This window comes from Mustela putorius, unplaced genomic scaffold (assembly GCF_011764305.1).
Source record: "Mustela putorius furo isolate JIRA1106 unplaced genomic scaffold, ASM1176430v1.1 tig00000868_pilon_pilon_pilon, whole genome shotgun sequence".
NCBI lineage: Eukaryota > Metazoa > Chordata > Mammalia > Carnivora > Mustelidae > Mustela > Mustela putorius.
In genome coordinates this window covers 2,470,755-2,482,931 of record NW_025421502.1, presented here as the reverse complement: position 1 = coordinate 2,482,931, position 12,177 = coordinate 2,470,755, and the positions used below count along the sequence as shown (strand labels likewise).

At 36.8% G+C, this 12,177-nt stretch overlaps 1 protein-coding gene across 22 annotated transcripts in view; it reads right to left on the bottom strand.

Annotated features, from left to right (window-relative positions):
• CAMK2D (calcium/calmodulin dependent protein kinase II delta) overlaps positions 1–12,177 on the bottom strand; it is a 323,815-nt gene that overhangs the window by 89,374 nt on the left and 222,264 nt on the right. For 14 of the 22 annotated variants that reach the window (XM_013053965.2, XM_013053960.2, XM_013053958.2 and 11 more), the window contains exons 5-6: positions 3,971–4,036; positions 818–890 (exon numbers count right to left, since the gene is read on the bottom strand). In XM_013053965.2, coding sequence (XP_012909419.1) covers positions 818–890; positions 3,971–4,036 — 139 coding nt within the window. The remainder of the gene's footprint in view (positions 1–817; positions 891–3,970; positions 4,037–12,177) is intronic. The other 8 variants (XM_013053968.2, XM_013053953.2, XM_045085484.1 and 5 more) reach the window with 1 other exon arrangement.

Below are 12,177 nucleotides of genomic sequence, written 5' to 3'. Positions count from 1 at the left end.
TATTGCTCAAGTAGAGTGACTACTACCTCAGAGCAATCAGAATCTTGCCATATGTGCGCGAAAATGTGGATCCACTTGATCTAGAAAAAAGCCATCTTAAAAATATTTAATTCAGTAGCTTATTTCCTAGTTATGAATTCTTATAGGAAAAGAACTGGAATGCAAATAAAATTTTTATAGCTGTTGTGGTCCACCTCCACCCCACATAAAAAACTGTTTCCCCATTCCCTCCCATTTTTCTAGTATCATCCCAAAGCCCTCACGTTAGCGGTCAAGGCACTATTAAGGTTAAATTAGGATAAGTAATGAATTTTTGATAAATCATTAACTTCTTGTGCTTTAATTTAGCTGGCAATTATTATCTCTTGCCTGAGGGTTCATCAGACTCAAATGGAGCAATGTGTAACCAGTTGTTTTGCTACAGCAACCCATGGTCTCAGAACAGAAGTGGTGTTTAAATCTACAGGCGGACATACATCACAGGCCATGTTTATCTCCAGGCAAATGCTGGACATTTCAGGAAAGCCTGCCCCCAAACCGCCTCTGGTAGTTTACTGCTTGGAAACTTGACAGGTTGTGTTCTTAATATTGTCCTTCCCTTTTCGCTATGATGTATATTTAGCCTGTAGATGAGCAAACTGAAAGAGGCATCATGCATTATCATTTCATCATGTAGTCATTTTAGGGAAAAATCGGGAAAGGCAAGGGAACCATTTTAAATACCCACCCTCTGCCCTTTCCCCAGAAACAAAACAAAACAAAACAAAACAAAACAAAAACCTCCTTTGATTCAGATTTATGGACTCCATATACTGACCTTCAGGTCCCTGTGAACTATGCCATTTAGGTGACAATGATTTACACTTTCTAGAATCTGCTGTATACAATGACTGTAAAGATACAAGGGCAGAATGGAAGGGAGAACATTTTAAAGGTACATAATCACATTGAATACAAAATAAAATGAAAGTTAAAACGAAACAAACAAACAAACAAAAATTATATTTTCTCACATCTTTTTTAGCTTTACACTGGAATTTAATAATGCTGAATAAAGCTAATTCTGGTTCTAACAAAAATGACATCCAACATAGAGTTTGTGACATGTTCAGACAAAACAATTTGAGCTGTGTTTTTTTTCCCATTGAAAATGTACAAATTAAATCAGTTGTATATAGAAGATTTCCATATTCAAGGAGAAAAATTTATAAATATTCCCATAATGTTCTGGGAAAATTCTTCAGCAATATAAAATTTATGGGTATTTCTCATACACATCTAAACTGTTTAAAATCTGAGGTCACAATTAAACATAGGTGTTGAAACAAGAGGGTACACACAGATGAAGTGGCGGGCGAAACAAGGGTTAAGAAAAATGGAGGGACACATTCATCATTTTGACTTAGAAATGGTGCTTCTTGAAGAATACAGTAAGAGGAAAACTAATGCAAGTCTCCAATAACAGAGGGGAATCTCAAGTAAACCCATGACATAAAATAAACCCCTCTTCAGGACAGGCATACTCTGGAGAAGGACTAGGCACTTATGGAAAAAAAATTTTTTTTAAATCCCCTGGAACACTGGTAATTGTCAGATATATTTCCATCTACCTCAGTGAAGGAAAACTTTCCTTACTACTATGTCAAAAGCACAATTTATACTATTCTTATTAAAGGCCCACTGATGTCAGACAGCTAATGAAATTAGAGGGGATAAATCACTGATTGACACCCGTAAGGTCCCATGAGCTTTCAACTGACATAAAATAATATAGACCACACTGACACATTTGGTATAAATTTATATTTGTGCAACTCAAATGCATGATATGTACTGAGCTACATTCATATAGCAAACATTTTAATAAGGACATTTTCAATTATTTAATGTACAAAATAATATTACTTGAAAGTAAATTCTTGAATTATAAAAAGTAATCACCATCTGATTTTTTACAATGTGAATGTAAAAAATCGATCAAGATTATGATTATTCAGCCCTAACTCTATAAAGAGTTCCACCAAAAGAGCTAAACATTGGTTGGTTTTTGGTAACAGAGCTTATTTGAGTGTTGGTAATTATTTTTTAAATATTGTGACTTTTTTCTCCTTCACTTTGTACTACATTTTAGAAATATTTCACTTTCTCTTCTCAAATGACAGACATAAGTCATTAGGCTTAATGAATAATGCAAAATAAAGTACATAATAATTCATATTAAATAAACTTCGTCATTTTTTTACTGGTGAGAATGGATTCAATTCTTCAGCTCCTGAGGACTAGTAGGGAAAGACTTCTTTATGTTTGTTCTTGGGAAGAGAATGTTCCTTCTGCTTCATTTTGTGTGAGACCTATCCTAAAAAATACTCACTTCTAGTGAATTTGAAAACCTAATATAAACATGCACATAAAATGATCCAACCTATAGGGTCTCCCCGATTATCTATAGGGCTCTTCAACAGTGAAAAAAGTTTCTATTTTAAATTCAAACAATACTTTTCAAACACAATGACCTGTTTAACATAATTTCAAAAAACAAAATAAATCTAACACCCTAACTTGTTAATTACCTTAATTAAAATTATTATTCTCTCAGGGCAAGTGGGCAAATAGCTACTCACAAGGCTACTCTGAAGCCCCTTTCCAGGGCCGTGACATAGGAACTGGAGTGAACTAAGCAAGTGATGATTCACTCATGATAGTATAAATGACACAAAAGTTTCTATTTGACTTTGACAGTGAAAATTCCATTAAAAATTAGACTGTAGCCATGTACAGATAAGATTCACAGAATGTCATAAACTGGCATAAAACCAAGAAGATTAATTAGAGATTTGCAAGTGAGCCTGTGTGTGCATATGCTATTTTGAAGAGGCGGGGAGGGAACCTGCTATCAGCTGACTATCTGCTGAGTGCAGGCTACAGTGAGATTAGCAAGCTTTAGGAAGCTCTGAAAGAATTAGAGAATGGGGGCAGACAGTAAGTAACTAATATTCACAACATCTCATTTACATTGTTAATAATGATTCAATAGCTCAAGGCCAGATCTTTCAAATTAAGTACCAACTACTGAATATGTATAAAGAAATGCCAAGGAAAACTAACATGAAAAAGTCTAACTAATGTCTAAGCAAGTAAATCAATGTCACTTCACTCCAAAAATGTTGGCTTTGTGTAGCCTAGGAAATTTCAAATGAGAGAAAATGTATAGCCATTGTTAACCTCTGTAAAGATGATGCCAGTTAACAAGGCTAGAAAATCCTTTTGAATCCTTTGAAATATCTGAATAAATATTTTTCACATGAGGTTTCCAAAAGCCATCCTGGAACTTCCAAAGAGTTAAACAGCTAATAATGCTTTAAGGAGACTACTGGATTTTGTAGTCTGTTTCTTTTTATGGTCTCTGATTAAACATGGGCTATTCAGTGGAGCTTTGTGTAATGATGGAAATGTTCTATATCTGCTATGTCCAATTGGTAGCCACTAGTCATTTATGGCCACTCAGCATTCAAAACGTAGCTAGTACAACTGAGAAACTAAATTTTTTATTTAATTGTAATTAACTGAAATTGAAATAGCCATGTGTTACTAATGGCTGCCATAATGGGCAGCTCAGGACCTAGAGACCAGAGGATCTGAATTTTTGGTCTCTTAACTTCACTAAAAAAATAAATTTCTTTAGCAGAAATCTTTCCAGGTAGAGTACAGATTTTATTATTTATTTTTAAAAACACTAACTATAGATGCTATTTTAGACCAGATTCTAGTTTTGTTTTCCCCAAACAATTACCCTGGAAATCCTCGAGAGATAAACAGCAATTAAGAGGGACTCATCATGAGAAGTTGTCCAAGATGGTATTCTGAGAGTCTCATAAATACTAAGGATTATGATGCATTTGTAAAGAGATAAACTGAACAAGTGTCATTGAATGTTAAGTCTTGTATCTTGCCCCTGGGGCAAGTCACTTACCTGGCATCAGCTTCACTGTAATACTCTCTTGCCACTATGTCTTCAAACAGTTCACCTCCAGTAACTCTGTAAAGACAAACAAGATACTGACATTAGAAAAGAAAACAAAAATATGCATCAATGGATTTGTACCATATTCATGTAGATTTTTGTTTTCAGATTACTTTGAAAATTACCAAAACAAGGTGTTGTAAAACATTACAAGACTTAACAGTTCTCATAACAATTTACATTGATCTGAACATGTCCTCTTTTCTACATGTCTTTCTATTGCTAGATCCTGAGGACACAATTTTCTGTATGACATAAATATATTCAGTGATATCTCTTATACCAAATAATCTCTATGAAACTCTTCATTTAAATTCTCTAAATATTAACTAAGATCTGATGAAGTGTGTGAAACAATTTAGAAACATTTTCTGAACAATAAGAGAAGATGATTACTATCAAGCCTGTAGAGTATATGTTTGCAGGTTTTATCTCTCTGGAAGGGCTTGTTTTTTAAAATGCAATAAACACGCCTTTATGGGTTAGAGGTGGCCTTTCAAAATACATACCACTTTTGGGCTGAGTCCTACCTAGATTTTCTTTGTTAAGCACCCCGATTTCCTTTATGCTCCATGCATTTGCCAGTGAACACAGACCTAGGGCTTTTGGAAATGTCCCTAGAAGGCAGCACTGATCCCTTGCCAACTAAGAAGCCACATCTATTCTCCATCTTTAAGTGAAGACTTTCCCACAACTCAGCAACTGGATTTAGTTACCCTATAAAGTACATTCAAACCAAGGATTTCAAGGCTCTCTACCTAAGTAGCTATAACTACCTTTGGGATCCATTTCTGCTGTTCTGGGGGTAGAATTCCCCAACCAGTAATTCTCTGGCTTAGGCTCCTCCTCACCCCAATACATGTTTTTAACATAATTTTTTGGCAAAATTAAAAAAATATGGACGTGTACCAAGCCCTTATCTCTCAACACCAACTCTACTGTCCGGAATAAACTAATTTTAACTATTCATATCCTTTTAACTTTCTGTGTATCTTTAAACACACTGCTCCCTTGCAAACACACCAAAAACCAACCAACCAACCAACCAAAAAAAACAAACAAACAAACAAACACGTATTTTTTTCTCACATTTTTCTCACAAAAGTGAAATCATGCTAATTGTATTTTCATTTCACTTTAGGTCAAGGGCACCATTTCATGTCAGAACATTTTCTTTATTTAAAATACGAAATAAAGAAATAGACATTTATGTATACGAGGACAGGGCAAACTGCCTTCCACAATGGTTGCATGTTGTGAAGGTGCCCGGTTTTTTTCCAGTTTAAAAAAAAGTTAGAAAAGTTACTGCATATTAATATTTCTTGATTTTTAGTGAAGTGAACCATTTTCTCATGCATTTATCAGCCATTTTTTTCTCTTTTATGACATGGCTTGATTTTAAAGGGAAATTTCAGCTTTGGAGCTTAACCTTGTGATAGTTAACATTTGCTTACTATGTGCTACACAGTGTACTATTATATTAATGCAAAAATCCTTGCAATTATTGTCTGAGTTTTACCACTAACTCAGTTTACTGACAAGAACATGGATGTATAGAGAGTGACTTGCCCAGGACTTAAGCGGCACAGGTGGGCCATCCATTTCACAGCCCTTGCTCTCAATCCACACACAGTGTAACCATTCCAATTACACTGTCAGTCTTCTCAGAAGTTTAGAAGGCATTTGAAAAAGTACTAGATGGGGGCTCCTTGGTGACTCAGTTGTTAAGCATCTGCCTTTGGCTCAGGTCATGGTCCTAGGGTCCTAGGGCTCTGGGATTGAGCCCCACCCTGGGCTCCCTGCTCAGCGGAAAGCCTGCTTCCCCCTCTCCCACTCTCCCTACTTGTGTTCCCTCTCTTGCTGTGTCTCTTTCTCTGTCAAATATATTTATTTGTAAATAAATAAAATCTTTAAAAATAAGAAAATAAAAAGTACTGGGTGAAGGTATAAAGCTTGGTGAATGTTCTTTATGGAATGGGAGACAAAATTACTCTTAAGATAGCTTTTCAAAAAAATTTTCATTTGCTTTAGTAAGTTCTAAATCATCAAATAATAATGTTCCAGAGACGACCAGTTATTGTTTTCTTCTGTATTTTCCTTTCCTAAAGGAAAAGAGGCAATACTAAAAACTTAATGTGTCTGAAAGTTTATGCAACTTTGACTCTTCTTCATGGTATTCTGGATATTTACAAGACGATTATTTTTATTCTTTACATTTAGGGACACCTGGGTGGTTCAGTGGGTTAAGCCTCTGCCTTCGGCTTGGGCCATGATCCCAGGGCCCTGGGATGGAGCCTGGCATCAGTCTCTCTGCTCAGCGGGGAGCCTGCTTTCTCCTTTCTCTACCTGCCTCTCCGCCTACTTGTGATCTCTCTGTCAAATAAATAAATAGAATCTTAAAAAAAAAAAAAAAAAAGACTTGAGTCATTATTTCATTCTTTACATTTAAAATGTGCCTCTAAAATTATTTAATACTACATATGGGTTTGTTCTGAAAGCCACAGTTACAGGTACATGTACTTCCGTTTAATAGCTCAGTTAGTTTTTATCTCCAGTTAGAGTAACAATAATAATACAATCACATAATGTACCCAAAATAAATTATAATACAAAATAATTAAATATTAGATAGAATGTATTTCCAACAAATCCATTATCATCCCTATAATGATAATAATAGTTTGTGGGATTTCTTTCTTTGAATGTGACTGAGTTGAATATGATATATATCCATATTTATCTTTGTTTTTGATCATAGGTACCTAGAGATTCTCTATTATACACAAGTGTGGTTTGTAAAGTATTTAACAGATACTGAATAAAAAGCTCATTGCTAAAAAAACAAAAAAACAAAAAAAAAACACCCTTCTTGCCATTAATGAAATTGCTGCTTAAAGTAGCTCCCTAAGTATACTGTATATTCTGTCATGTCTTAAATCACTAGAATCACAACTTACTGACCTTTTCTACCACAGCATCTAACCCATAGTATTTGCTCAATTAAGCAGTACTGAAGTAATGATTACATGAATTAACCAAGTCAGAAGTTCATGCTGTCCATTTACTCTAAGTCTGGACTTTATGTGCACTTAAAAAGGAAAAAGAAAATATTAATTTAGCTCTCTATAGCAATAGGTTTTATTTCTAGGTGTTTGTATTTTTTTTTAAAGATTTTATTTATTTATTTGACAGAGAGAGATCACAGTAGGAGAGAGGAAGGGAAGAGATCACAGAGAGAGGAAGGGAAGCAGGCCCCCTGCTGAGCAGAGAGCCGGATGTGGGACTCGATCCCAGGACTCTGAGATCATGACCTGAGCTGAAGGCAGCGGCTTAACCCACTGAGCCTAGGTGTTTGTATTTAAAGATGAATATTAAAAACTCTTGCGGCCTACCATTCTGGTAATTTTCAATGAACTATCCTAGCTGTTAAAGAAATTTAAGGTGTACAGAGTTTTATGTTAAGCATCTCTGACAGCACTGTTTCTCATTTTCTAACATTCATTCTTCCCATTACTTAAAAATATCCGTGTGCAAATGAAGCCATTTTATCATTTCTGTTACATGTATAATAAATGTCTGGGAAGAAAAAAAATGGAGTTCTAATAGAACATGCGGCTGTGAAGATAAACTATTACATTTTCTAACTTTTAACACACTTCTATACTAACACTATTGCTTAATGGAGCACAAAATTAAGCAGCAGTTATTACAGATTTAAAAAAAATTTTTAGTGTGCTATGTAAAATTTCATACAACGTCAAATTAAATCAGTCTCATGAATAAACTGTTAACTAAGTAGAGACTTAGTGAATAAATGAATGTTGGAATACTGCTATGATGTGAGGCATATCAATTATATATCTGAAGCATTAATTATCATTTATGAATCCCTAGAATATTAGGGCTTCCAGGGGAAAAAAAAAATAAGATAATCCTAGAATCATGAAAAGATGAGATTTTACATATCAAAAAGATAAATACTTTTGTTGCCATAATTATTTATAGGGATGTTGGTTCATTTTGTGTTATCCAGCAGAATGAATTGTTCCTTTCTTCCTAGTCTATATATGATTTGTATCAGAAATGGTTGAAAGTAGTAGTAGCAATGATATAGTGATTAGAACTGCCCAAGGTGGTGGCGGGAAACCCAGGAATCTCAGGACACAGCCAAGTTGGAAAACAGGAACCAAGAGGAGGGCCTAGTTAACTCACGGTAGGAGGTAACGTCACCAAAGCAAGGCCAGGAATATCCCCTGGAAAAAGAAGCAATTCCTCCCAAACACTAAGTATAAAGCTGAAGAAACAAACCCAGTGAGTTGAAGCTACCAGACCTTTAATCCAAGGCTCTGAGCAGAATCTCCAGAATGTTAGGGCTTTCAGCATTGGCTGGAGTCATGTTAACAAAGAATCACTACAGTCAGATTTTTGTCAAAAAACATATCATATGCTGCCTTGCATTTGGGTGATAGGCATGTCTATTAGTAATCTCCTCCAAGACAGAAGCTACAATGGTGATGTGTTAATCTCTTACCTTCATGATGCCCAGCACACTGCCTTCTATGTGGTTGAACAATAACAGCAAATACCCACTGGGTGCTATGTGCCAAGGCCATGTGTTGTTCTAAGTCTCTATAGTTACAATACATGCCCATGAGGTAGATGCTAGTGCTATTTCCGTTTTGCAATTAAGAAAATGCAAGTAATGAAAATTAAGGGCTTTTCCCAAAAACACATAGCACCAGAGGGAAAAGGGGTTTGTTTTCATCTGTGCTGCCCTAATAGGAGCCCCCTGGACACAATCTGGAGAGCAGAGGAGCAAGTCAAGGGTCTCTAGAGAGCCCAAAGGAGCACGCAGAAAGACTGGAAAGAATACTGATATAAAGGCATTCCATTTATATCTTTTTTTTTTTTTTAAGATTTACTTATTTTTTTGACAGAGAGAAAGAGAGTGAGAGCACAAGCAGAGGAGCAGCAGGCAGAAGAGAGGATCACGACCTGAGTTGAGGGCAGACACCTGATTGAGCCACCCAGGTGCCCTTATATCTCTTTTTTAAAGTCAAACTCCTGTCCAGGGCTGGAGACTAAGTCAGTGGTCAAAGTAAAGCTGACCAGTGTTCATCAGCAGGAGTGTTACCGCCTTTTTTGGCTATGTGGGATGGTCCCTTCCATGATGAGACTGTTAGCACCAGGCCCCACATTAGGTGTCAATGGTGCTACCTTGTCAGTGTGGCAATGAGTGTGTCTATTTACACCATTGACAGTCATCCCCCTCTGGGCTCCCGAGACATCCTTGATGAGAACCTCCAAGCTAAGGGAATAAAATCTACAGAGATATAATTAAGAACTTGGGTCTTCTCAGCACCATGCTTTAACATCTATGGTCAATCAAGCTAACCACTGCTGCAAAGGACCTTTAGGCAGACTTTTACAATGGAACACTGTATTTTCAGTATCCTTACAGGTCCCTGACATACAGAAGGACCTTAATAAATCTGCTGAGTGAATAAATGATTACATAATTAAATGGGTGAATGAAACCATAAGCATCTGTCCACAGTTTCATGGTTTAACCTGTAAGCTAGAATCTGAGGGTGAAAGCTTTCCTATCATTTCTATTATTTATCTACCAATCTCTAACTAAATCCTGCTGATTCTATCTCTGAAATAGATCTTGAATTAACTTCTTTCTATCCTCACTACAATGTTACAAGCCCGAGGAGTCACTGTCTGTCACCTGTACTTCTCCAAAAGCTTCTTGATTGGCCAAACTTCCCCTCTGCCATCAGTTCTCCAGATAAAAGCTTTCAATATGCTTCATATTTTGTCTGATGCCTATAGGAAGCCCTTTAAATAGCTGTCCTTTGCTACTGGACATGGGCCTTCTGCCTTCTGCCCCTCCTTCTCCTTCCTTGATACTTACTGCTCCAATCACAAATGGCCTTCCTTCAGTTACTCAAGTACATTAAACTCCTTCCCATCCCTAGATCTTCTCACATGCTTATTTTTCTTCCCTGACATTCCCAACCTGTCTGCCACTATTACTTGGTGAGAAGTAATCTTATCCTTAAAATTTGGTTTTAGCTTTATATCTTTAGACCTCCACTCATTTGTATTATCTTATCCCCCAGAACCCTATGTTACTCTTCATAACACCTGTCACCCTTATAATTATGTGTTTGCTTATGTAATCATTTGTTTAATGTTTGTCTCTCTACTAGTATGGTAGTTCTGGGAAGGAAGAATGTCCTGTGTGTTCACTATAAAATAACTAGAGCTGAGTCATAGTGCCTTTGACAAGCTCATTAAAATGCTTTCAAGTGAATGATTCCAGAGTTTTATATCTCAAAGAGAGGTATATGTGTGAGAATATCCTATGTCAATGCCATAATGTTGGTTAATTCCTGGTATCACATCACTTACCATTATATTTTGATAAGATGGTAAGGATTTCTCAAGCAGTTTTCCCCCAGAAATCCTTTACCTCAGTTCTGGATCTTGTAGTATCTTTCCCACAAGACAGAGTTTGTCTATAAACTAATCATGTCAGATCACAAATGCAGAATTATTTGAATTCATTATAAGCATATGTTTGGATTAGAGATTGAGAAGGGAATAAAAGCATGGTGTTTTTACAATTTTTGGAAGACAGCTAGCTGTATTTCAGTTTTTAAAGAACTGACCTTATGCTTCTTGTCACTATAAATACAGAGAACAAGAACATCTATATGTCTAACTTCATTTGACATTATGCCTCTCTCATATATTTGGATACTTTCAAAGTACATGGTCAATGATCAGTGTTTCAAGATGAATCAAGTGGCATAATTATAACATGAGCAGACTCAGTTGTATCTTGCAGTCCCATTAAAGCTACAGTGGTAAGATGCCTGGGTGGCTCAGTGGTTAAGCATCTGCCTTTGGCTCCCGTCATGATCCCAGGGTCTTGGGATTGAGCCTCACATCAGGCCTCCAGCTCAGTGGGGAGTCTGTTTCTCCCTTTCCCTCTGCTCTTCCTCTCCACTTAAGCTCCCTCTCTCTCAAATAAATAAAATCTTTTTTCAAAAAAGCTACAGTGGTAGGTATAGGGGGGAGATGATGCAAATTGGGGATGGAGGGATTCAAAGCACAACCCTGGTTTCATTCTTAATACCATTGTTAGTATCTTATTTAGCTAAGATCGATTTCTTATCTTTTCTTTTTTAAAAAGATTTATTTGAGAGAGAGAGAGCATGAGCACAAGACAGAGAAAGAGAGCGAGCGAGAGCGAGCGAGACAGGAGCAGGGGGAGAGACAGAAGCCCACTCTCCACTGAGCAGGGAACCCAACAAGTAGCTCAATCCCAGTACCCCAGGATCATGACCTGAGCTAAAGGCAGGCACTTCACCAACTGAGCCACCTAGGCACCCCTAAGATCAGTTTTTTTTTTTTTAATTTTATTTATTTATTTGACAGACAGAGATCACAAGTAGGCAGAGAAGCAGGCAGAGAGAGGACGAAGCAGGCTCCCTGCTGAGCCTGATGCGGGGCTTGATCCCAGGACCCTGGGATCATTACCTGAGCCGAAGGCAGAGGCTTTAACCCACTTAGCCACCCAGGCGCCCCCTAAGATCAGTTTCTTATGTAAGTTATTTTCTAGCTGAACACCAAGTATTTGATGACACCTCTGAAGTAGTGGACTATCTGAAGTTGTTCAAAAATGATTTTCTGAATGAATTCCAAATTGGATTATGGAAATTTAAAAAGGCTGAGAGTTTGCTTTAATAGAAGGTCCAAAGAGTTTCTTATTGATCCTGATGTAAACAGATTTGCGGAGTCAGACAAAGAATCATAATTGAGATGATAAAACTGAGACGGGCCATTGGAACTGTTCCATTCAAAACTGATTGTAGCCAGAAGGAGAGAGGCAACTTACTGGGGGAGGCACAATTTGGGATAGTAGAAGCAGGGTGGAATATTCACGGGCTCTGTCCAACCTATTTCACTGAGCAGAGTGGGAAAGAGGAATAGGATGGCATGGTTCAAAAGCCTTCAAAAGAACACTTACTTTACTCCTGTTTTTCTGCCTAATCTCTAATTGCTGAATCTATCCCTTTAGCATCATACTGGATTTCATTTTCTCTAACCTTACTTTTACACTTGATACCTTCTGTATCCTC